This window comes from Crinia signifera, chromosome 3, assembly GCF_055691185.1.
Source record: "Crinia signifera chromosome 3, ASM5569118v1, whole genome shotgun sequence".
Lineage (NCBI taxonomy): Eukaryota > Metazoa > Chordata > Amphibia > Anura > Myobatrachidae > Crinia > Crinia signifera.
The window spans coordinates 220,792,675-220,817,851 of NC_139219.1; the positions used below are offsets into that span (position 1 = coordinate 220,792,675).

The 25,177-nt window shown below is 44.3% G+C and overlaps 2 protein-coding genes across 8 annotated transcripts in view; one reads left to right on the forward strand and one right to left on the reverse strand.

Moving 5' to 3' along the window:
- Window positions 1-597: 597 nt before the first annotated feature.
- Window positions 598-24,162, reverse strand: LOC146064238 (deoxyribodipyrimidine photo-lyase-like). Of its 3 annotated transcripts, none has more exons than XM_083177493.1 (10): window positions 23,910-24,162; window positions 13,803-14,297; window positions 13,164-13,309; window positions 12,906-13,088; window positions 11,782-11,940; window positions 10,825-11,023; window positions 10,498-10,650; window positions 9,697-9,818; window positions 8,541-8,700; window positions 598-6,143 (listed from the first exon to the last, which is right to left on the reverse strand). In XM_083177493.1, the coding sequence occupies exons 2-10, from the start codon at window positions 14,221-14,223 to the stop codon at window positions 5,992-5,994; spliced, it is 1,695 nt and encodes a 564-aa protein (XP_083033619.1). In that variant the 5' UTR covers window positions 14,224-14,297; window positions 23,910-24,162; the 3' UTR covers window positions 598-5,991. The 3 variants fall into 3 exon arrangements, with proteins under 3 accessions (XP_083033619.1, XP_083033617.1, XP_083033618.1); XM_083177491.1 differs by lacking the exon at window positions 23,910-24,162 and adding an exon at window positions 18,127-18,262; XM_083177492.1 differs by lacking the exon at window positions 23,910-24,162 and adding an exon at window positions 18,169-18,303 and having other exon boundaries at window positions 599-6,143.
- LOC146064237 (uncharacterized) overlaps window positions 23,751-25,177 on the forward strand; it is a 60,111-nt gene continuing 58,684 nt past the window's right edge. The window contains exons 1-2 of one of the 5 annotated variants that reach the window (XM_083177487.1): window positions 23,751-23,897; window positions 24,012-24,435. In XM_083177487.1, the coding sequence (XP_083033613.1) occupies window positions 24,417-24,435 (19 nt within the window). In that variant the 5' untranslated portion in view covers window positions 23,751-23,897; window positions 24,012-24,416. Of the gene's footprint in view, window positions 23,898-23,942; window positions 24,436-25,177 lie in introns of those variants that run through there. The other 4 variants (XM_083177489.1, XM_083177490.1, XM_083177486.1 and 1 more) reach the window with 4 other exon arrangements.

Consider the following 25,177-nt stretch of genomic DNA (forward strand, 5'->3'; position numbering starts at 1 on the left):
AACAATGAGCGGGCATTTGACCTAATATTTACCCATCAGGGTGGGTATACAATTAAAAATGGGGTCTGGGGGGCATTTAACATTGGATCCAATGTAAAAATCATGTCAAAATCGGGCGCCCAGATAATACACAAGTAAAAAAAAAATTGCGGATGGACCTGAAGAGCAGTAAATTAACACTCACCATAACAATGGATCTGAACTCGAACAAGTCTATAAAGAAGAATGGGCAAATATTCCCCAACCTTGATGCTCATTGCTGGTAGAGACATTTCCAATCAAACTGTAATTGTGACAAACGTTTGCTTAACAAAGTATTAATCTTTTGAGCCACACTAAATTGATTTTTTTAATCAGTTAAAGACAAAATGGCAAAATAAATCTTGAGCAAATTATAGAACTTACTTTATTATATACTGTAGGGTGTAATAATTGCAACGGTAAAGATTTACCACACACACTGTATAATTATTACCAGAGGGTGGGGTTTTTTTTTTTTTTTTTTTTTTTTGCATCAATTGCATGCCCATTAAAATTTGCACAGTATAAAACATAGTCACGGACGCACAGCACGCAAGAGGGTCATGTTCTAAAATAACAGTATTTACAGCTGATATAAGAATTACATGTAATGCATATGTTTTGGTTAGCTAAAGCATCATTTACGGGACACATTTTTCTATCGAACTTTCTTGATACAATTTACAATGCACCAAAAATGGTTTGCAGCACTGTATATACAGATGGGGCAGCTATCAGTGTTGCCGCCAGTGGCATAACAATAGCCTTGCAGACCCTGCAGTGGCGGGGAGGTGCTGAGTAAGTGAGGGTGCCTGGGGTCTGCGTTGTTATCGCTGCGCTGCACTGCTGCCGGGACCTGCCTTACCCCCACTCCCCTGCTTGCCACCACCGGGACCTGCAGATCGACTTGTCTGCGCCAGGCCTGGCACTCCTAGTGGCTTCTACTCTGCCTCTTAATGAAAAATGACCGTCACAAAATGTCCGCCCCCTTACAGCAGACACCTTAATAATGGTCTGCTGTAAGGGGCAGCTATATTGTGAAGGTCATTTTTCTTAGGAGCCAGTCCAGGAGGAGCACCGGAACCACAGACAAGTAGATATGCGGGTCCCGGCCACAGACCCGGTGGCAGTGGCAAGCGGAGAGGTAGGGCTGGGGGGGCTGCCCGCCCACCCGCCTGCTGAAATTCCAGAGAGAGGGGCTCTGGTTGTGTAGTGACGCCACTGGTTTCTGCCAGATCTGGGGGACAGGACATGGACGTGCAAGCATCTCACATGCTCATGCGTCCATTTCCGACAATGAGGTGCATGAGCGTCTTGATGTGCTTGCGCCTCATTCTGGCACAGGGTGGTGGATGGCACAATTGGAGCTGCTCTGATCAGAGTGACTACATCTGTATAGCACTCAGAATAGTAGAGGATACATAGAACTAAACATCATAGTAACTGAAAAACTAAAACAGAGCATACAGTAGTTTATACACTGGGTGATTTATAGCTTAAAATAATGGTGCCTGAGCAATAGAACAGATATAACTTCATAAAAAACTGGCAGGCAGTATTTAGGGACACCTCACCAAGGCTTTGTGTTGGTGGCCTAGTCTTGGCCAGAAGGGAAGCAGACAGTGTACATTGTTCCTATTAGATTGTTTTTTAATTCCCAGAATCTAGAAAGGTCTGTCTACTAGTGGTGGTTTTTACTTATGGGCTGCAGCCTCACCAGGTAAAATTCACCACTAAGTAAAGCCACATGCAGTCTGTGAGACTGTACTGGCTTCTTATTGGAAGTCTGACCTGCCAGTCACCCAAGGCAGTCCCATTGGGAGGTGTCCCTTTATGGGCTGCTGCAGCCCATAAATACTGGGCATGTGCCAGACCCGGGACGTGAATATGCTTCTATGAACTGCTGCCGAATAGAGGCTGGGTGGAGGACAGCACATGCTCAGTACCAAAGAGGCAATTGCGCATGTGCTGGTCACGCAAAGGGGGTCAGGACTGGCAGTGGGAACTGGCGGTCTGGTCTAGCAGCGGTGGCAGCATTGCAGCAGCCCCCCTTCTCCCTCGAGGTAAGATCCGCCACTATTATGGGCCATATTAATTTATGAGTAGGGCTGTCAATATCTAGGATAGCATGAGGAAATAAGTTGTGAATGTTCCTGCATTACCATTATACTATTGTGGACCAAGTAATCAAACTGCGTACAGCCTTCCATATAGGAGTCCGTTTAGAGCATGACCAGAACATATGGAGCAGGGTTGCCCTCCATACCACAGTCCCTCCAGCATAAGTACAGTGGATGAAAAGATTCTCTTCAGGCGCGTTGGTACCATAGACCATCGTAAATAAATGTGAAGTCTTTTCTCTATGCCTAATCATGTTAGCCGAAGACATCAAATCATTTCTGATTTGTTCCCAAGAATCTTGTCCCAATTGCTCATTAAAAAGTCATGTTCCCACTGTATTTAGTGAGCAGCTAAAATGTGAGCGGTTGTGGGAAAGCAAAAGGCAGATTCTTGACACTAGTCCCTTAGACGGAGACTCGAGAAAACATATGGATTCTAAAGTGGAGCTATTCGAGAGGCCCACAGCAGTCATAAGTGAAGTATAGGGGCTAGGTATTTGTAGATATTGGTAGAAGCAGACTGAGAGGAACCCATATCTATTTGAAAAATCAACAAAAGGATGGGAATGAATGAATGAAGGAGACAAGTCAGTGACAAATAGGAGGCCCGCTTTTATCCAATATTTAAAGGCAAATTTATCACATCAAGTTGGGAAGGATGAGTTGTCCCAAAGTGGATGCAAGGAGTGGGCGCAATATTAAATGTATTATCCATATCAGACTATCTGTATCCATCTATGTGAGAGGGGATCCGAATGCCAAAACACTGCCTGGGCTAAATGTAACGCATAGAAATATAAAAAAGCACCCTACCCTTGTTGCATTGTATAGAGTTTTGTGTCAAACCTGTGGTCTCCTGCCTGCCCATAGAAAGCGTGAAAACCTCCTCTGCAAATCTAAGAAAGCTGACAAAGGCATATGAACTGGGAGAGCTTGAAAGACATATAGTAAATTCCCCATTTACTGGGGAGTGTTCATTCGACCAAGATCTAGAAAAGGTTTGACCATTTGTGGAGATCAGCTGCAATAGAATGGTGTAGTCTAGGGTAATTGGCAGAGTAAAGTTGCAAATAATGCCTAGTGAGAAACCCACCCAAATATTTTAGGTGATCTTTTATCAAATTTAATGTTACAAGTTAGAGTGTCTTTACGAGAGGTTGCGAGATTGAGATCCAACAATTCAGTTTTCGCAGATTAGAGCCCAATTCATGTATAATTTTAAATATATTAGGGAGCGATATGAGAGGTTGGAAAGTGTCAAAAGAATATCATCTGCACGAAGCAATATCCTATATTCTAGTGATCCAATTTGTAGACAACATATATATCTGGGACGCCAGAGGCTCTACCATAAGTGTGAAAATCAATGGTAACAAACAGACAGCCATAAGACCGTTTACTAGAACACAAGCAGAGGGGGAATTATAGATGTAAAGAACCCCTGAAAGGAAGCGATCAGGTAAACCAAAATGTTTGAAAGTACTATTCATATATAACCAAGATTCCCTGTCAAATGCTTTTTCAAACATCCAGCCCCACCACCAAAGTAGGAGTTTTAGCAAAATTAGTGAAGTGGGTTGTGTCTATAGCGTGTCGGATATTATCAAAAGCTTGTCTGCCAGGGATAAATGCTACCTGATCTGGGAGAATCAGGGAGTAATCACCTTAGCGAGTCTACAGTTAGCAAATAACGTAAGATCAGAGATGAAGACCGAGATGGGTCGATAATTCACATAAAGTGTTTGATTCCAATCAGGTTTAGGAATAACAATCTCCGCTCTGGTGGTGGAGCTATCAAAATGTTTTCCTGAAAGAATGGCAGTAAATTATTTCACCAGAGCCGGTACTAAAACTACAGATAATTATTATTTTTTATTATAAATCTCAATCTCTTCAGATAAGAACTCTTTGTTCAGAAATTGTTGTTGGGGGTTCAGAGAGACGGCAGAGGGTGTGCAGATAAAAATGTCTGAAGAATGTGTCTATCATTTATTGCTAACATTGTTATTAGACGTGTATTGGGAGGTATTTATATTTTTTTTGACGCAATGTATAGAAATAAAAATATACTTTTGTAGGCCGACGCACAATAGCTATAAAACAAGCAAACAAAACCAATCACCTGGGAGATTTCTTAAATCAAAAAGAAAACAAAAAAATCCCTTTTTTTTTTACCAGTTTGTATTTTATGAAAAACATTTGTACAAAAAGCATATAGTCCCAGTGAGTACAAATACAAGAAAGAAAACAGAGCAGTTTACAATGTAACAGTCAGTGTGATAAGTTCTCTCTTCAAGTGACTAATTTAGTCTTAAGGCAAAATGTAAAGCGGTTTTCCCAATAACAACGTGTAATGGGAAGCCATGCCTGCCGGGTTACAATGTGGTAAAATTACACCCGATACATTCACCTATAAATTTGATGTCTAGAGGCAGCTCTTAAATTACCAATGCCAATAATGTGTTTGGATGGAGGAAGTTCTGTTATAAATCAATAATGCACAGAGCTTATGTAACGGTTTGATGTTCCGAACATAATTTGCGGTTTCCAATGCTAGAGGAAAAGGGGAAGTTGGAATCCACATCGGCGGCAAGCGTACTTTGGTATTATGTAGAGCAGTGGTAGCCAACTCCAGTCCTCCAGAGCTACCAACAGATCACATGTTCCAGACAACCTAGCTGGTACACAGGTGCACTCATTACTCATTAACACATTTTAGAAAGATCCACAGGTGGATCTAATTGCTTCACTTGTGATTCTGTGAGATCTGGAAAACATTAACTGTTGGTAGCTCTCGAGGACTGGAGTTGGCTACCCCAGATGTAGAAAGTACATGTTTTATATTATTGAGGAGGATTAAGAATGAAGGGGTATATTTACCAATGTGTGAGTTTTTAGATGTGGAGATATTGCACATAGCATCTATTTCTAGAACAGGCATTCTCCAGACCTTGGTCCTCAAGGCACATTAACAGTGCATGTTTTAGGTATATCCATGCTGTAGCACATGTAACTGTACTAGTACTGATTTCACAATCTGTGCTGAAGCCTGGATACCACACAAACCCGCACTGTTAATGCGCCTTGAGGACTGAGGGGTAGATTTATTAAGGGGTGATAAGGGGCATATGCGCTATCCCCATGCGCTAAAGCAGGGGATAGTGCTTCCCCTGATCTAGGACACCAGCCGAGCAGGTGTCAAGCGTGCGGCGCTGTGGGGCAGGAGGCATAGCGCAGCTACGATATTTCGTAGTGCGCGCCTGCCTAATTTATGAATGGTCAGCATCACTGACCGTTCCACCGCCTGCAGCTATCGACTTCGACAGCTGCTGCAGGTGGCGATGCCCTATGGCCACAGCAGGGACAGCGCTGTCCCTGCTGCTGGCTCCAAGCTGCGCTGGGGATCTCGCGTGAGTAGCGAGATCCCGCGCATGCGCAGTCCAGCCGGCCGGGGTAAAGGAGACAGCGCGTCAGTGTTAACGGATGCGCTGTCAGCTGGAGGAGGCATCGCCGGAGGGGGGAGTTAGCGCTCCCCCGCTTCGGCGGGCAAGATCTTAGTAGATCTTGTCGCTATAATAAATCTACCCCACAGGTTGGGAATTCCTGCTTCAGCAGCTGCTACAAAAAATAAGTAAATATTATGGGCAACATCCTCCCTTCTAAAAACCAGCATTTGAATTCTTAGGCATTGGTATATTTATTGGAGAACTTATATTAAGAAAGGGCCAAGATCTCCAAAGCTCCAACACTTGCAAAGCATGGCAGGTATTAGACAAGTGCAGTCCTGTTCCACCATTCCCTGAGTATGAGCAGAACATTCCCCCATCATCCCACCGATAAGAAGCTGGCATTAAGTGAAGTTTTTGGGATGATAACGCCGTTCAAATTGTGCAACGTCAAATTTTCTCTTGCATCCCTGGTAATTCATGAATCGGATCTTTCCAAAAACAGCCCTCTCCGCCCAGCCCTGGTCATGGATTCCACATATAGACCACATGCAACCTGCACAGGAGAAGTTGGAATAAGAGGTTAGAGTGAACACTATATGTACATTATATACACATCTGTGACTATGGCCACTTGGGAGGAGGTCACCAACAGTGAATATTTGTTTTCAGCAACTTTTTTCTTTTTCTTAGAGCTATTGTACTGTAATAATTATACAATATGATATATGCAAAAAGGGCACAGGATGAAATTAGGAAGCTCAAGTACATCAAGTGACATGTGACCCAGTCCCTGAAACAAGGGTCCTTGGATCATCTTGCCATGATACTAGTTATCAACGTCAACCCAGGAAGCGCTTCACTGTTTGCTGGTGAGGGGAGGAGTGTCCCACTGAGGTAATGATCTGTATTTTATTAGGAGTCTGCATGCAATTATATAAGATATACTGATAACTAACACATGTCTATTTCTGAAACTGTACAATAAACAAAATTCCTTGCAAAAAAGGTCACCTTCCTTCAAATTAGGAGTGTATCACTGCCATTTTTAGCTCATTCTACATTTTTTTATTTTTTTTTAAGGACTGGGCTCTGTTTGGGCTGCTCCAGTGGTTCTTAAACTATGGCTCCTGACCCCAAAGTGGGTCGTGACCTTCTCAGCATGGGGTCGCGACTCCATGTTGCTGACCATCATGGCTAATGACTTTTCTAATCTCAGTCAGTGATTCAAGGAGTCTGAAAACTCTGTTGAATTGTCTGTTATTTTAGACTCCTCCAGACATTTTGTGCCTACACAATGCTGCCATGTATGTGCTGTCTGCTGACTACACATGTGATGTGATGACCTTCTGCAGTAACTTGCTGGGGTCCTGTAATTATTTATATCATCTGATGGGGACCCAGAGAAAAATAGTTTGAGGATCCCTGGGCTATTCTACGACTGTCTTTTGCAAACTCCATTCCTTGATTATATTGGGGAGGACAGAAAAAGGGTGTCTTTGGTTGGTGCACCAAAAGAGAATTTAATAATAAAACATGACTTTTATTGGTTTCATTAAAATAGTTGCGAAGATATAAACAAAATACGAAAAACACATAGGACAACATTGAGTGATTTAAAAAAGATATGATATATCCTCACCTAGTGGGACCCCACTTCACACTGTCCCTGAATAATTTTATAATGCACGGTGGTTCAAATTTAAGAGTTGAAAGGTTATGTCTGGTATTGACAGTTTTACAGTGTGTATGCTTATCCAGGATGTAACAATTATCAGATACAATGTATATATTCCTGGGGCTCACTATGCAGTAGCGATAAGCGCCTGAACACGGGTGTGATCCCGTTTCAGCGCTACCTCTGGCTGGAGCCGCTAGTTCCACAGCCTGTGTGCTGACCGCAGAGCTGTGTCTGAGGTGTGCCGCCGTGCTCTACCTCGCTCTCGCGTGTCAGATCAGACAGGAGTGTACACGGCTCTTGCGCTAGAGTCCGTGTCACTGTACTACAGGGAACCGTGTGCTACGAATACCCTGTGTCTCCACCGGCCTAACCAAATCATAATACAATCATATGGGGGGAAGGGAAGTGGGGTTTAACACACTAAGTGTGCAGTCAAGCGTACGCTTTCGCAAGAGCTTCTTCAGGACTGGTCCCGAAGAAGCTCTTGCGAAAGCGTACGCTTGACTGCACACCTAGTGTGTTAAACCCCACTTCCCTTCCCCCCATATGATTGTATTATGATTTGGTTAGGCCGGTGGAGACATATCTGCGGTCAACACACAGGCTGTGGAACTAGCGGCTCCAGCCAGCCAGCGGTAGCGCTGAAACGGGATCACACCCATGTTCAGGCGCTTATCGCTACTGCATAGTGAGCCCCAGGAATATATTCATTGTATCTGATAATTGTTACATCCTGGATAAGCATACACACTGTAAAACTGTCAATACCAGACATAACCTTTTCACTCTTAAATTTCAACCACCGTGCTTTATAAAATTATTCAGGGACAGTGTGAAGTGGGGTCCCACTAGGTGAGGATATATTATATCCTTTTTAAATCACTCAATGTTGTCCTATGTGTTTTTCGTGTTTTTTTATATCTTCGCAACTATTTTAATGAAACCAATAAAAGTCATGTTTTATTATTAAATTCTCTTTTGGTGCACCAACCAAAGACACCCTTTTTCTGTCCTCCCCAATATATTCATTCTGTGTCTATGGTAGCACACCCTCGCATATCGAAATATTGAATACTAATAGTGCACAAAGAGGGTCCACCTGCATAATAAGTTTGTGATTTTTGTGCAACTGGCACAGCTCTCCCCAATCTCCTTTCCATTCCTTGATTGCCTCACATTGACAATAACCACTTTAGAAGGTTTTAGATATAAAAGGTAACGTAGATTGTTCTGAAAGCAACAAACACAATACACTAGCCTTTCTGTACATACCAACATATCCGTTAGGGTCCCGTCCATCCAGCTCAAAGCGATCATTGAGATAAATGGCAAAACGTAGGGCTTCTTCTGGTGAGCTGGTCCATTCCAGTATCTTCTTAGCCCAGTACATTCGCAGGAAGCCATGCATCTTTCCCTCATGGACCATCTGCAACTATAGCATGGAAAGGAGACAAAACAAATTCCCACTTAGCACAGAGCTGAAAGCTATTCTGCAAACGTGTATCTTCTAGGATTAGATTTGGCAAGAAACAAAAAGGCAAGGGCCATAACAGAACATAGAAAATAAGCTATATATCCATGTGTGCTATTATAATTTCTTATACTCACAGCAAGTTATGTTATACAGTAAATAAAATGCAAATAAGGATAATAACATTAATAGGTAACAATACTTCTACTTTAACTTAAAAAAAAATTCCATCTAGATCATCCAGCATTTGCACCGGGTCATTATAGCTCTTAATTAAGCATTACCAGAACAGATGTGGTACAAAAAGGTCCATTATGCGAAAAAGGTTGACAATGAAATGGTCGACAAGTCTTCTATGTTTTTAAGGTGTCAAATTGGAGGTTTCATCTCATGAAACCACAAATCATGTATAGTGGTCCAAAATCTGATTAATATGCTGGGCTGCGAATTTGCAGCCCAAGCGATTATCCAACGACAGCGCATGCGCACGGAACGCAGTGCGCAATTCATCTGGCTGAAGGCAATGAGCGAAAGCTAGCCTTTGCTCACTGCTTGCAGGATGATTGACACCCTGCCGGCATGCCACAGCCTTCACAGCGCTGAGTGAGTCCTGGCTTACTCAGCGCTGCGAGCAGGGGAAAATCATTCGATGGGGAATAAATTTTCTCGTAAACGCACAGGAGCAAGGGAGGTGCGTTCAGAGGGTCAGCGTTGGACTCCGAACACTAGCAGCTTAGCGAGCAGGTCTGAATCGGGACCCTTGTCTCCTTGAATGGCTCACAATGATTCGGACAAGGTGCTTCGCTCCGTTTCCTACATCGATGGTAAAGTACATATATAAAGTTTTACAAAAAAATTGCCAAAACAGTTGTGTCAACCATTTGAACCAGTTCACTTGAGTATTTCTGCCATCTGCATGTTAACCATATGGTGTCGACCAGTCATCATGATGCCTACCTGGGCTCCATTCCAAAGAGGATCATGCGTCTTCCCACTTTCCAGTTCTTTCAGAGTATACAAATGAGTCCTCTTGTCCTTTGCGTGATCTTTCAGAGTGTTCTTGGCCCAGTCGTAAGCACCTTAGAAATAAGGATGTGCACAATATGCAGTTCAGGTAATATTTAGTAACACATCAGTCACCAAATAGCAAACAATGGATTGAATGTTTTTCTAAGAACTTGGAAGAAGAGTGTTCAGGGGCAGACTGGGAACTAAAAGTGGTCCTTGAAAAATGTGTTAGGATGGCCATTGACTATTGAGGATTCTGGATTTATGGTTGACATACTTTTATCATCAATGGAGAGAACCCAGTATTAATGGTAGCTGTATGCCTGATGTTTTTCCTATGTTCTTTTCAAGGCTGCCACAGTGTTCATTCTAGCACCCTGCAATTGTCACGACCAGTGCAGTTCCTCTTTCCAGTTTGGAGTGTTGCTCTCTGCTTTGGTGCGTCTAACACACTGCTGCCTCTTTACGAGCTCAGCCCTACCCAGTCTTTTAAAAGCTGATCCAGCACATATGCATAAAAAAAAAAAATACGTACAGGGAGCAACACTGTCCCTGCTTTTTTATTTTTTGTCACTAAGTGAACAGTGCAAAAACCATGCTGGGGGTATGAAACGGTGGACCCTCTCCAAAAAAAATTACTCTACTTCCCCATAGAGCCAAAAGGCCTACTAAGAGGAAAACAGGCTATGCAATTACCAAGCACAGTAATACATGGATGCAATTGGCTTTGTGATTGATTTCAATTTCTACCTTCTACTTTGTCATAGTTTTTGTTGTAGTAACAGAAGTTGTCAGCCAGCTCCCGTCTTATTACTGCTTCTTCCACAAAACTATCCACCGATTCCTTGAACTTGCTGCGATACTTCTGCACTTCGATAATTGCTCGCTGTACGGAGAGCTGACCTGAGAAGGAATAGGAGAAATATTGGATTGCATAGAGTCTGTCAGCATGGGAGCTACAGTACAGGAGAATGTTTGTAGGAAGAAGGGTAGGGGACACCATCAGGCATATGCACAATATATAAAATCAAGATTAGATAAGTTTGTTGCAATTCTCCACTTCACTGTACTACTTACCAAAGTGGAACCACGGGGAGAGGTTGCTGAGCGCACGCTGGTTCGGATTGTTTCGGTCTGCATTAAAACACTTAAGTGATCCCGATATAAAGGTTTGCAGCATATTCATTCCTGCCCTTGACCCCGGTTTTGCCCATTCTACTTCTAGAACGGTGCGATCCACTTCCAGACTGTCGTAGCATTGATCCCAATCTATAGGCTGACCAAAGACACAACAGTAGATCAGTATGTACATAGTAGTTTATTTCCTTTTCTCAGACCACTGATTCCAACGGTTAAAAAGGGCACCTTATTTACTATATAATTCACAAATTATATACATCTCTCTATCTAGTGTCTGTGCAGCACCGAAGCACTGCCATCTGTTGGCAGCCAGTGAAACTACATCTACTAGCTTTCAAAGCACTTGCTTCGAGCAGGCATACACTGCCATCTGTAGGCAGCGAGTGAAACTAAATCTACTAGCTTTCCAATATGGCAGTAAGACAGATAACACAATTTCTAAATAAACGTAGACCGCAGCTTCCAATAGATTAGGCCATTATGCAATTACCATACAGTACCGTTCTGCCCTTGGGTGCGAGGCTGACTATTCTCTATCACTTTACAGCAGTTGCTGTTGTAATTCTGGGCAATTTGACAGATTGGCAATGAATCTGAATAAATTAGCATCATAATCTGTCGCAAGATTTCAGAGCTTTTCCCATAATTATAAACTTGGTTCACAATACAGTTAAGTAACGCGCAGAGTATGCTGCCCATTTTGATGTAGTAAATGCGGCACTTGATAAAAAACAAAAAGTGGATTTAAGCAAAATAACATGTTACCAAGAGTTGAGACTTTTACTGGTTTAGACTTTTTGTAAGCAAAGTTTTCTTTTGAATCATTAAAGAAGTAGTCCCGGTCTGTTAGTGTTTATTTGAAGCCATTGTTGCTTATCAATTCCTGATACCAACCTCTGCTCTCAGCTTGGAGCTGTGGGGATGTTTAATTATGGGAGGGAATTCAGTAAGGAACGAGGAGAGTTGGTCATGGATTTTTCTGCGGATTGTTCGAGCTCCATACTCCTGTTTGTTGGAGGCAACCCAGCATGGGACAATATTATGGGCATCCACCTAGAAATAGACATGACATGTTAAAGTATTTAGCTACAATACAGAAACCCTAAACACGTTTCCAGATCTCATATTTAGTCTTCAGGCAGGGTCAGGCCAAGCTTAGGTTTTTTGGTAAGTCAATATAGATTTTGACACTCCTTAGTGGAATAAACTATATTATACGCAAATAAAGTTATAGGACTATGGGGCCTATGTATCGTGGCAATTTTTCAGAAAATTATGCAGAGACTAGTTTCTGCTTAATCTTCCGTATCACTGCTATGTACTAACAGCAGATTTGCAGAAATTTCCTCTAAAAGGCTTACTATCAGTACAGTTGGGGACTGCGATCTGACCCAAAGACACAAATAACCCATGTCAACTTTTTTACGTGTAAGACTTTTTGCCTCTCGACCAATATTGGTCAGCCTATTGACCATCGACCTTTTCACACCCACTGGTGGTGGCCAATCAGAACCGCAACCCTGGCCACTACCACATAATTGAGCCAAAGAATTATGAGTAAGTGCGATTTATATACTATAAGAATTTTTGCTAAGTTTCTTAAAGAAACATTTTGCTTACATTACGTACAGACAAAATACTGGTACTCTAGAGCTCCATGATTCAAGAAAGTTTGGGAACCACTGTTGTAGGTGATTAAACTGCTGGAAAACTGAGCAGCTCTCACCAATTGTAACACAAGCAATAATGGAAACTGACAGCAGAATGTTAAATAAAAGTACACAGGGCAATGACTGGGATAATCGCCATACAACAGGTCTAAAACATCAGTCTCAGGGTAAGAATTTAAGTGGTAGTGTTGCCCAGATCATCCAACCAGATTCTACAGTATGTATCATCTCTCTATAGCAACCTAGAAAATGATAGAATGATTGATGTCATTGGGCAACATCTACACTTTTTCCGTTTTAAAAACTTTTGTAAATCTACCTCAAAAAGTTCTGGCTAGAACCATTCACCTGGACAAGTGGTACATCCTTAGGTAAACGCTCAGAGACATCGGTCACCCACTGCATGGGGACACGTAGGGGAGCAAAGTCAGTCACCACCCCGCCAATGCTATGCTCTTTCACAAACTTTGGGAGAACGTCTTTGGCATATCCTATAAGCAAATGTAAGGGAATGTTCAGTTCCTTACAGTCCTGAAACAGAGGAAAAGGAAGTTACTGGAAACATCCAACTCCACTAGATACAGCTCCCTGTATTTTTAGATATACCTCAGCAACTTCTTTCAGTCCCTTCAGCATGAAGCCATAGTGCCGAATAGTGGCATCCAAGAACTTCGGAACTAAACAAAAGACAACGTGTAATGGCAGCTTTTGCTTCAGAGCCAGGCGCTGAGCATATAGAAAGGCCCAGTTATCTAAAAGAGATACAACCAAAAATAGAAACAGTGTAGTAGAACATCAGGTTCAAAGGGAATCTCATTTAAAAAAGCTTTTGTGCTACATAAAACATGTAAAAAAGAACTCCCATCCTAGTAAATTATATTTCCTATGGAAGTTAAACTTTACAGGTCATTAATGTGAAAAATAAAAATGTTTGCTGGGCAAATTTAACACCTATTTTGACAAAGTCACTTGGCACTCAAAGGGTTAATATGAACAATTGAGATTGAGGCGGTGCATCAGTGTGCACCTGTTACCTTTGTTCCCGTAGACCCACAGGGTGCATGCAGCAACAGTGACAATCTAATAATAGAAATCTAAAACACACGCTGGGGCAGCCATTATGCGGAGGAATGAGGCAGAAAAGTAGAGTCCTCAAAATGGTTTCCTCCAAACATCACATTAAGGAAGCATTTATTAACCTACTATATCATATTAAAGTTGTAATTCCTAAATGGGTATACATACCATCCACTCTTTGATCTCTGGACATCCAATACACTATGCCCAAGGCATCATCTTTCAGATCTCCGTCACTAGACACCAACCGCACCCTCTTCTTGTTAAATTTAAAATCAGAAACTGAGGCGGCAGCAGCCAGGCGAGACTTCTTCACATTCTCTAAGAGACAGCCTCCTCCATCGTCCGCTTTTTTGTCTTGTGTCTTTCTTTTCTTAGCATCAGCATCTGAGATTTCTCCACTGCTTGCCTCAGATAGAGCTTTGGATTTGCCCTTATTGGTTTCCGGAAGCTTCCTTTTTCCTGGGCTTTTAGCTACAATAGCTGATTTTGCTTTGGAGTCCAATGTCTTAGTGTCTTGCCCACCATCAGACTTTGAAACCTCAGACTCTTTCTTTTTCTTGTTTAGCGGTTTTCCCTTCTGAGACATGGTCCTGGTTTTTGTCAAATGACGAATTACACATAAATATTTCTCAAACGGCTTTACAGACAGGATACGTAGTCCTAAAGTATAAATGCATCCATTTAATACATTGGAATAGGCAGATTGTTATAGTAGTATATGCCTTGATAATAACAATGTAACTTTTGAAGTTTATCAATACATAAAATAAAGCCACAATCCTGCAATTTACATAGTAAAATAAAAAAAAAAAAAACCTTTTTCATCTTAAAACAAACAATGCAAGTATTGATAATTATTAGCTTGCTCTAAGGTCCATACACACTAGGTGATTTTGAGATGAAAGTAGCTCATTTTGGTGTTTTGAGCTACTTTCAACTCAAAATTCCAGTGTGTTTGGCCAGCTGTATATCGCTGATGCATGCTCCCACATCAGCGCCTGCTCCCACTGGCTGGTTTTACCAGCCGAGTGAACCACTTTCCACAGTCTCCTACTGTGGAAAACGGTTCACCCCCTGTGAAAATTGCTGGGACGAGCAAAAATTGTGTGTATGCACTGAGCAATTTTCCATCCAGCAAATTTTCACATCATCGCTCCTCAAACACACACGGGGCAAAAACGCAGATCAAGAACATCTATATCAGGCATGTCCAAAACTATGGCCCTCCAGCTGTTACTACAAGTCCCATCATGCCTTGCCACAGTTTTGCTATTAGGGAATGCTAAAACTATAGCAAGGCTTGCTGGGATGTGCAATATCACAACAGCTGGAGGGCAACAGTTTGGACATGCCTGATCTATATAATCTTAAAGCGCTAACATGGGTTAAAATCTATAAGGCTATTCCATGTGACAGAATGGGATATTTGTAGAATTTGGAATAAGTCCCATTCCATGAATAATGAATCTATGGAGGTGTCCTTTTACACCCTTGCTGGGGTGCACCCGCATTGCAGCAAGGATGGCATAGCAGGGACTGGGTGTTCACTACTGCTGTTTTGACACTGAAGTGAATGAGAGAAGGTGGTCGCATGAGACTGACTTCCATTTTCTTCAATGGGACCAGGCAGCAGTGCGACATGTTGCCTTTTGTTTGCATCATGGCCCCACTACAGTAAGCTGCTCTACGCAGTAACAATGTAGCAGGACACATATGTACAACAGACAACAGTCTGTGAGATCACATGTAGGAGCCGATTGGCTGGCTGTTCATCACTCTGCATTTTATCACTTTTCAAGCTTAGTACATCTGGCCCAAAGCCTGAAGTTGATTCTAATATAATAAAAAGTTGTTGCATAAAAATTAATTAGGGTGCCTCTGGACACTAGCAGAGGGGACTCAGATTGGATGTCTAGGACCAATTAAAATGATTTATAGTCAATGTGACAGGCAAAACAGTGCAGGAGGCTCCCAATCATAAAATATGTGGGCAAACAGAAGTGAATATTGTCCCTCACCGCATAACTGATCCTTATGCTGGGTATACACTAAAGCGATTCCTGCGGCCGCCAATATAATTATCTACAGTATATCAGCTGTGCCACGGGAGAATGATGTAACACAGGGGTGGCTGAACCTGTCCTGAAAATCTACCCATAGTTCATGTTTTTCAGGCAACTTGTGGATCTATAGTAGAAATGATGCAGCAGGTTTGAACACGTGACAGTTAGTAATGACTGCACCTGTGCACCCGTTAGGTGATTTGGAAAATGTGGACTAATGGTAGATTCCGAGGACTGGTTTGGCCAGCCCTGATAACGCGCACTGACCACTAACGTGAACAATATCAGTCAGTGACATCACCCACTTCCTATATGCAGTCACTGATGATATTGTCAGATTAAGCTGCCTGTACAGGAGAGGAATAGTCATTACCAACCCGCAGCTGCATGAATCGTTAATGATATTGACCATACACACTGAACGATATGCACGCAATAACGTTAACGAATTATCGCCCAGTGTGTACCCAGCTTAAGGATGACATATAAACACAAATTAGATCATTGAAAATAGTTTTCTGAATTCGTCATGAAGAAACCTTGGGCCTAAGAAAAAATTCTGATACTCTAGGACACCGTGGTTCAAAAAAAAGTTTGCGAACCACTGTCCTAAATCGAGGTTTATTGCAAACCATTTGAAGCCATGCCTTTCAAAACATTTATATTTTACAAAAATATGTCAAAATGACAATCCTGCTTTGCAGACTAGAAAAAAAAATTGTGTTGGGACCATAGATAACATTTGTATGACCAGACAACGAACCCAGGGGTATGGATCATTGGGTAGACTGCAACTAGGTTGACATGCATGACGGTCGACATGAGTGAAGGTCGACAGGGTCATTAGGTCAACATGGGGTTTTTATTTTATCTAGATACAGTTGACATGGACACAAATGTAGCACCACGTCCACTCGGCATGCTTCTGGGCATGGTGCCTCACTACTCTCGGCACACTATTTTAGGTACTTGTGTATTATCACGGCGACCACAATTTCCATCCTAGGGCATTGTACGACCAAAAATCGCATGACCTTAATTGTGCAAGCACCCAGATGCCTGGTTCCTATTTTAAATGCCCCCCCCCCCCCCCCCCCCAGACCCGATTTTTGATTGTATACCCACCCTTATGGGTAATGAGTATGTTAAATTTATTTATTTATTAACAGTTTCTTATATAGCGCAGCATATTCCGTTGCGCTTTACAAAGGAGACAGTGATACAACAAACAGAGTATTTACAGAAAGTCAAAAGGTAGGAGGGCCCTGCTCGCAAGCTTACAATCTATAGGGAAATAGGTATTGATACATAAAGTATACATACTGTATTCTTTATTGCATTGATTCCACCAGAATGATGCCCCCCCATTGTTAACACCAACCCAAAGCGTGGCGAGCGCAGCGAGCCTGCGAGGGGCGGCGGTACGCGTCCTCCAACCTTTTCATACCCCCACTATCCACGTCGGCGTGGAGTTGATTTTATATAGTGTAGCGAGCCACAGAGCCCGAAGCGTGGCAAGCACAGCGAGCCCTGCGAGGGGACGCGGATGACTTCACATATATTCTGCGGGTGCTTGCCGCGCTTCAGGCTCGGTGGCTCGCCACACTATATAAAATCAACTCCATGCCGACGTGGATAGTGGGGGTATGAAAAGGTCGGAGGACACGTACCGCCACCCCTCGCGGGCTCGCCATGCTTCGGGTTGGTGTTGATAGTGGGGTGGCGTTAACAATGGGGGGGGGGGGAATTTAACATACTCATTACCCATCAGGGTGGGTATACAATTAAAAATTGGGTCGGGGGGGGCATTTAACATGGGAATAAGCCCAAATCGGGCATGATCGCGTCGCATGCCATTATAATGCTATGCGACACGATATTAAAATTGTATACTCAGCCCGGGGAAAGGCTCAAACCGGGTTCCATCGCATACCTTAATTAGTGGTATGCGATGGGCGCCGTGATAATACACAAGTACCCTATTTTATTCTCCCACCACACCCTAGTGGATGGTAGCACATGAAATACGACCGGTCGGCAAATAATAAAAAACCCATGTCAACCTTTTGACTGTCGACCTTTCCCATGTCGACCTAATGCCGTATACCGAACCCAGTATGCAGAACAGCGGAATGGTGATCTGCAGCAAAGGATAATGATAATGCTTAAAAATACTATAAAAGAAAAGGACAGTCTGTGGCTGTGCATCAATTGTGGAACTACAACTCTCAGTGTACTCATAGGTAAAGGAAGCTTAAAATATTGTAACAGAAAAGCCATCTGCACTTGCGGCTAGTGCAGGAGCCTCGTATCTATGAACATACACTAAACGATGAACCGTGTATTAGGGAGAAAACAATGAATGCTCATGTACACCCCGCCTGACTGCCAGACCTGTTCCTGTTACTAGCTGACCCATTACTCACTATATAGAGTCCCAGTCCAGAACACTGTAGCATCTACCATACCTGAGGCGCGCGCTCCGATCTTGTATAACATTCACATGCATGGGCAGAGCATTACATAAAGCGATGGATACAGAGGTTTCAGGATGACGTTACGGTTACGTACTCCGACGTCCGCTCGTTTATTTCCGGCATCGTTCTGCGTGGAGAGCGCCATCTGCTGGTAGACTAGGGTTTAGTTATATCTGTAATAAAAGTGGAGCCGCATCTTGCTCAGAGTGATTTTCTGAGTTTAATGAGAAACGTTTTTTGGGGGGGCTCTACGAAGAAATGTGGTGTAGAACATGTGTGTAACCTGTTAGCTATAGCAAAAATGGTTAACATGTTTTTAAAACTTTATTGCACTGCAGCTTCTAATCATGCTTAATTGTCTGTATTTTCAGGATTTAATGTGGGGTATGGGTAAGGGCGTAACTAGATATCAGTAGGCCCCATAGCAAAACTATGTAAGGACCCCTATTTATCAACTGATGGTGATAAATATATGTAAAACATATTACTTATAATGTAAAGATAAGCCCCCTCAGCTCTGGGCCCCATAGCAGCTGCACCCCTTGCACCTATGGTAGTTACACCCTTGGTAGATGGGTAACTCGCGTGGGTCTGTTTGGGTCCCTTGTTCCGACCTTGCTCCTCCTCTCTCCACCCCCCTCTCCTGTCACATTACTAGGTCCCTTAGCCCTCTTGAATTTAGACCTAACCGTATGGTTAAAGACCGGACAGCACCCCGGAACACCGGACCGGACAGGACAAGCTCCATTCATCAATTTCTGTCATTCCAGAGCTTGTAGGATCCGGTCTGGGAGGGTGCCTGTCCGGGGGTGTCCTGTCTGGGGGGCTGCTTGTGACAGCTGTCACCAGGGAGAGAATGAGAATAAAACCTCCCTGTTTTGTCTGGGCATGTAGCAAAAACCTGAACGATCTGGACCACACGTGGAGGCTGTAATCTCCCCTTCCCCATGCCCCTGGTGAAAGCTATCACAGGCATCCTCCTGGACAAGACACCCCCCAGACCGGACACTACAAGCTCCAGAATGCAGAGTTTGATGTCCGATTCGCCTTCCAGGGTCTTGTCCGGTTTTTACTTAGTCCCTGTAATGTGCTAACGTACAGACAAGACTCTGTTTTGTGACTTCAAAGCCCTTTTATCTGCAGAAAGACATTCATGTTCTATTAGTAGAAAAATACATCGATTTGCAGAACAAGGAGGTGGTATCCATAGGCGTATGCAGCACATCTTATTAGGGGGTGCACCATCAAGGGGGTGTGCATAGCTCCATCTATTGGGCATGTCTAACAACACTAATTAGGCATGTCTACCATCATCGATTGGCACTGGCTACAATATATCTCAGCCACACCATAATCTCCTGCCTATTTCAGTTTTAATCTTCTAATTACTCTGTGTAACAGTACATGCAAATAAAGTCATAAACATATATGGATTACGCAGGTATGTAGTAATATGACAATGGTCTAGTACAATTAACAATGCAAACACACATTATTGATTGATAGGCGGTTCTTTTAATGGAATACATTAATAAAAAGCAAAAGTCTTTTACTGGTATTGCTAGTGGCAGAGGTGTTCATAAGGGTGGGATCAGCATTAGGGGGTATGTATGTTAGTACAAGTGCATGATTCTTTGGTATGTGCTAAGATACCTAACATTTATTTGCAAAAATTAGGTTATTCATGCCATCTATAGATTATAAACCAGGTACACACTAGGGCCCTTATTCTGGTTGACTCGCAAAGCTGCAGATTTTTTTGGGGGGGGGGAGGGGGGGGGGGGGGGCACCACGTCATTTTAATTTTTTGGTACTTGTGTACTAGCACGGCGCCATCGCATCGCAGACCATAAGGCATGCGATGGTATGCGATGCGATGGCAGCCGATGTTAGACAATTTTAAATTGTATACCATCGAATTGTATGGCATTGTATGCCATTCTATCGCATATACAATGGTATGCGATTTAAAATTGTATAAGCACCCTAATGGGGGCTTACAATGTTAAATGCACCCCCACGCCACCCCCACTATGAACGTGAACCCGAAGCGTGGCGAGCGCAGCGAGCCTGCGAGGGGCGGCGGTACGCATCCTACGACCTTTTCATACCCCCACTATCCACGTCGGCGTGGAGTTGATTTTATACAGTGTGGCGAGTGCAGCGAGCCCCACGAGGGGACATAGAATACATGTAAAGTAATACGCGTCCCCTCGTGGGGCTCACTGTGCTCGTCACGCTTCGGGCTCGGTGTCTCGCTGCGCTTGCCACACTAAATAAGATCAACTCCACGCCGACGTGGATAGTGGGGGTATGAAAAGGTCGTAGGACGCTTACTGCTGCCCCTCGCGGGCTCGCTGCGCTCGCCACGCTTCGGGTTCACGTTCATAGTGGGGGTGGCTTCGGGGTGCATTTAACATTGTAAGCCCCCATTAGGGTGCTTATACAATTAAACATCGTATAGGGGGCTTATACAATTTTAAATCGCATCGCAGTGCATCGGGTGTATGCCATGCGATGCGATTATATGTCATGCGACCAAATACCGTGGGCGCCGTGCTAGTACACAAGTACCAATTTTTTTTTTATTGAATTATTCTTTTTTATGCACAGATAAGCATCACTCGGATCTGACTGATCTATGCAGGCTTCAGCCCAGTGGCAAACGCAGAATCTTCTACTCTGCAGCACATTTGAGTAAGTACAGGAGCCTGGGGGAGTGATAACAGCCCTGAAAACTGTTTTTTTTTTTTTAAATACACTGGATACTGTATCGAATACCGTATTGATATTTAATAGTACATTATGTCTATAGTATAGGCTGTTTCAAAACATTTAAATAAGATAAGTGGTCAGGAAAAGGATAAACGTATCATACTAAATAAATACACAAAAATATAGAACCAGTACTGCACTTTCTAAGCTCGCAATCTCCCACTTCATTGTAAGTTCCTCCTGGCAGCTACTCTCTGGTGCATTGCGATGTTTGAGGTCTTGTATCCACACATACGGTAAATGTGGTAGAAGAAGCTGGTACACTAGGCATGTGCAGCAACTCTGTTCTGTCCCTTATACTGCATGATGTGGTGGCAGCTCTATTGATCATATTATATACCTTTTGTCATATTTAATAATTTGCCAGGGCAACCAGAAACCCCCCCTGCGTTTGCCTATGCAGCCAAATACTGTATTCGTATCGAGATTACCAGTACGAATGATTGTAAATGTCTCAATCACATAGAACATTATGGTCGCATATGCCTGTGTTCTATTGATGGCGTAGTCATTTGTAACTGCCAAATTTCACTAACTTTGCCGCATTCGGCTGATTGTAAATAAGTAGCCGGCGATGTGGGGTGGCGGATATTAAAATATCCTGCCCAGAGTGCTGAGAGTAGGGAGCAGGGGGGAGGGGCAGGGGAGAGAAAGAAAAAAAGGAGAGACAGCACGGGAGAGAGAAAAGGGGATGGTTTGATATTGAAAAAGAGGGGGGGTGAGAGGGGAGAGAGATGAGTCGAGACAGAAAGAGGAGGTATGGGGGGAGAAGAAGTAAGATTGGAGAGGCAAGACGGGGGGCGGGGTTTGAAAGGGTTTACATGTATCCCTTTTTTGCATGTGCCCTCCAGTTCAAGAGGCGCTGTAGCAGTGGCTGGTCTTCTATGCTAATGCACCCTTCTCCCATAGTGGCGGTTCTCCTGTGCCCCCTTCTCCTGCAAAGGGGTCCCGGCTCCATCTTAATGACATCCTGCACCCTGGGTCCCACAGTGGCGGCTCACACGTATCCTCGCTCCAGTGCCAGCAGCGGCAGGTCTCTTCTTTCTGTGCCCGGCTCCCGCAGTGGTGTTTCAGCTCTAGCTTCTGCAGCGACAGGGCTCCTGTTTCCTGTGCCCAGCTCCTGCATCGGCGAGTTACATGTCCCGGGGCGGCAGCAGCTAGTCTCTTTGGTCCCAGCGGTGCCTTTTCAGCAATTCTGGTGCCGCAGAAGGGAGGTGTCATGGGAGGCGGGCAGCCATTGCCGACCAGTAATATGTAAACAAAAATGTCAAAAGGGTGCGGGGAATAGCCTGCTGGGCCCCTCCAGCCTCACAGCAGCTATATTCCCTGCACTCTGTATAGTCATGCCACTGGACAGTCCCACTATTTGGAGACTGTCCTGCTCTCCCTCCCGTGGGTGGCAATGTCCCACAGATGGAAAGGGGGGGATTGGGAGTTTGTGGGTAGCCAGAGAGCACCACTGCTTTGCCAGTGTGTGCTTGCAGGGAGAAAGCCGGGGGCTGCCCTTTAGCTAGGGGAGCGCTGGGCAAGCCTCCTGAAAATGCTAAAAACGAGAGTCGTTGAGTAGAGTCCCCTCTACTCAAAGTCTCACCACCTTGTCCATTAGTCACGCCCATTTTTGGGCTGGACAAGCCTTCGGCGTGTCAGGTCCTGCTTTCCCTATTACAAATGTTGGGAGGTATGTGCTTTTCTGCTTTGTTCCCAGTTCAGAAACTGCCTCAGAAACTGCCCCAAATACAGCACTATTTCTGAAGCCTGCACTTTTAGCCCTGCCCCCTTTCCGGTATATGCTGGGAGGGGTGGTTATAAATGATGTGATTTGCGTCATTTTAGGATACGATTTTTGGGATGTTCCCGGCCATTCCAGGTGGGTAGGTAAGTATGTCTCTAAAGCCTATGAATTCACAATGAAACTTGTTTCATTGATCTGTTTATTAACGCAAATTGGTTAATTCCTGCTCCAGCAACTTGATCATCTATATATAGATATATATGTCTAGTGTTCGGGTGTCTCTTGAAACACTGCCATCTGTTGGCAGCGAGTGAAACCATCTCTCACACATACACAAACACAGAGGCAATCACAAGGTAGCAGACTAGCTTTCGGAGCATTTGCTACGAGCGGACTTACTAATATTGATATGTCAAAAAATCTACAGACAAAAGCTTCCTTTTATTTTGGCCTGAGGGGAGGCTTATAAATACTGGTCCAGAGAGTAACTGGAGTGTGGATTTAGGTTTAGGTCACAAGGTTCTCGGGTTCCTTTATTTCTTTAGCAAAAAATACAAAAGGGCTCCTTCCTGCTTCTATTCACATCTATTATTGATAGTGTCTATAGCACCACTACATTGTACAATGGTAGACAAGGAAGCTTGTAAGCCAAAACAGGGAATCTCAAGCTTACACAGAGGGGTACATTTTCTCAAATCAGATGGGCACAAATAAGGTAATCCCAGCTGGGATTCTCATTTGCACAAATGCGATTGAAAATCACAGTAGAGCACACATGTATGAATTAATAGACCATTTCCAAACTCTGCAGGACTTTATATAAGCACCAAGACAACATGCAAATTTACTATCATTCATATAAGCAAACTGCTAATAATTCAGATCAAAATACAAATTTCAAATAGACCACCTTCTGGCAGCCGAGTTTGCAGAAGCGTGCATGGATCAGTCAGATCCTTGTGATCCTTCTGCATGTAAAGGCAGGTATTTAATGCTTTCACGGGGGGGAGGCAGCGAATCCTGTGTAGGATTCTCTGCACATTCCCCCCCAGAGGCGGAACTACTGGCGGTGCAGACGGTGCAGTGCACCGGGGCCCAAGCCAGTTCATAGGGCCCACTGCCGTCTGCACCGCATGATGTCTTTTACGTTTTTTTAACATAACATTCAGCTGTGTGGGTCCGAGGCCCGTGGCGGGGAAACGCAGATGAATGGGTAGGTACATACGCTTTAAATCACTTCCGCCATGTAGCAGGCCAGGTACTGGCAGCGCAGCGGCAGACACAGCATCATTGCAGAGTAACTCCGCCTCCCTTTTCTTTCCGGCAGCCGCAGCTATGTCCCTGCTCGATAGCTGGTGTGGGTTGAGGCTGGAGGCAGCGCCGCAGACTGCTTAACTGAGAATGGGCAATTAACAAGGTGGTGGGAGTCTGGCCCTGCCGCTGGCAGCCCTCCCCTCTCACCGGCTCCCATCCGCCGCGGTCTTGCAGTGCAGGGGGTGCGCTTGGAATCTATGAACGGAAGCAGCAGCGCTTTGTATGTATGCCAGGGGCAGCCAGTATCAGGAAAAGTGATGGTGCCGACCATCTCGTTCTTCGGAAGAAACAGGGGACACTGCCGCAGCTGCTGTAACCCTCTGCCCAGGAGCCGTGGTGGAGCAGCACATGCGAGTATTTACAGGAGATTAGGAGCAGCACTGAGCACTGCTGCGGGAGGCAGCAGCATCGTGATGCCATGACAGCTGAGCTCATAGGTGAGAACTTCCTTCCACAGGGGGAATTGTTAGGGGACACGGGCTGTGGTGCAGAATGTGTTTGGGGTAGTAGTAAATGGGGTGTTTGTAGGGTGAGTACGGTATGTTGAGGGTAGAGGGTATGGTGTGCATTTGGGAAAACATTGGCAATAGTTTATGTAAGGGTAGAGGCATATGGGGCATATGTGAGTGGACAGGGGGAGTAGTGTGTATGGTGGGTATAGGGGTATGGAGACAGCTGTTAGGATGTGTATGTGGGCCATGCAGTGGTGACAGGGTATGGGTAAAATCCGGAATCGGAAAAGACACCGGAATGCCGGACTGGACATCAAACTCTGCATTCCGGAGCTTGTAGTATCCGGTGCGGGGGTGTCCTGTACGGGGGTGCTCCATCTAATGAGGCTGCTCTCGCACCTGTCACCTGGGAGAGGAGAGGGGGGAGAATACAGCCTCACCGCATGGTCCGGGGGTGTAATAAAAACTGGAACGTTCCAGACCACACGGGGAGGCTGTAATCACCCCTTCCCCATGTCCCTGGTGTGAGCAATCACAGGCATCCCCCCGGACAAGACACCCCCCGCATGGTACACCCCTCGGACCAGACACTATAAGCTCCGGAATGCAGAGTTTGATGTCTGGTCCGGCGTTCCGGTGTCTTATCCGGGTCCGGTTTTTACTTAGTCCCGTGGTGACAACTGGGTGGAGAAGTGCAGGGGTGTAGATGTGGAGGTTCAGTGGTGAC

Bases quoted from the DNA above. Each gene is read 5' to 3' on its own strand.
- LOC146064238 (XM_083177491.1), bottom strand. From the start codon at position 18,199: ATGTTATACAAGATCGGAGCGCGCGCCTCAGGTATGGTAGATGCTACA. The intron at 11,024-11,781 runs GTTGGTATCAGG...GTCTTTGGTCAG, and splicing joins GCTCCAAGCTGAGAGCAGAG to CCTATAGATTGGGATCAATG. The intron at 10,651-10,824 runs GTAAGTAGTACA...ATTCCTTCTCAG, and splicing joins CTCCCCGTGGTTCCACTTTG to GTCAGCTCTCCGTACAGCGA.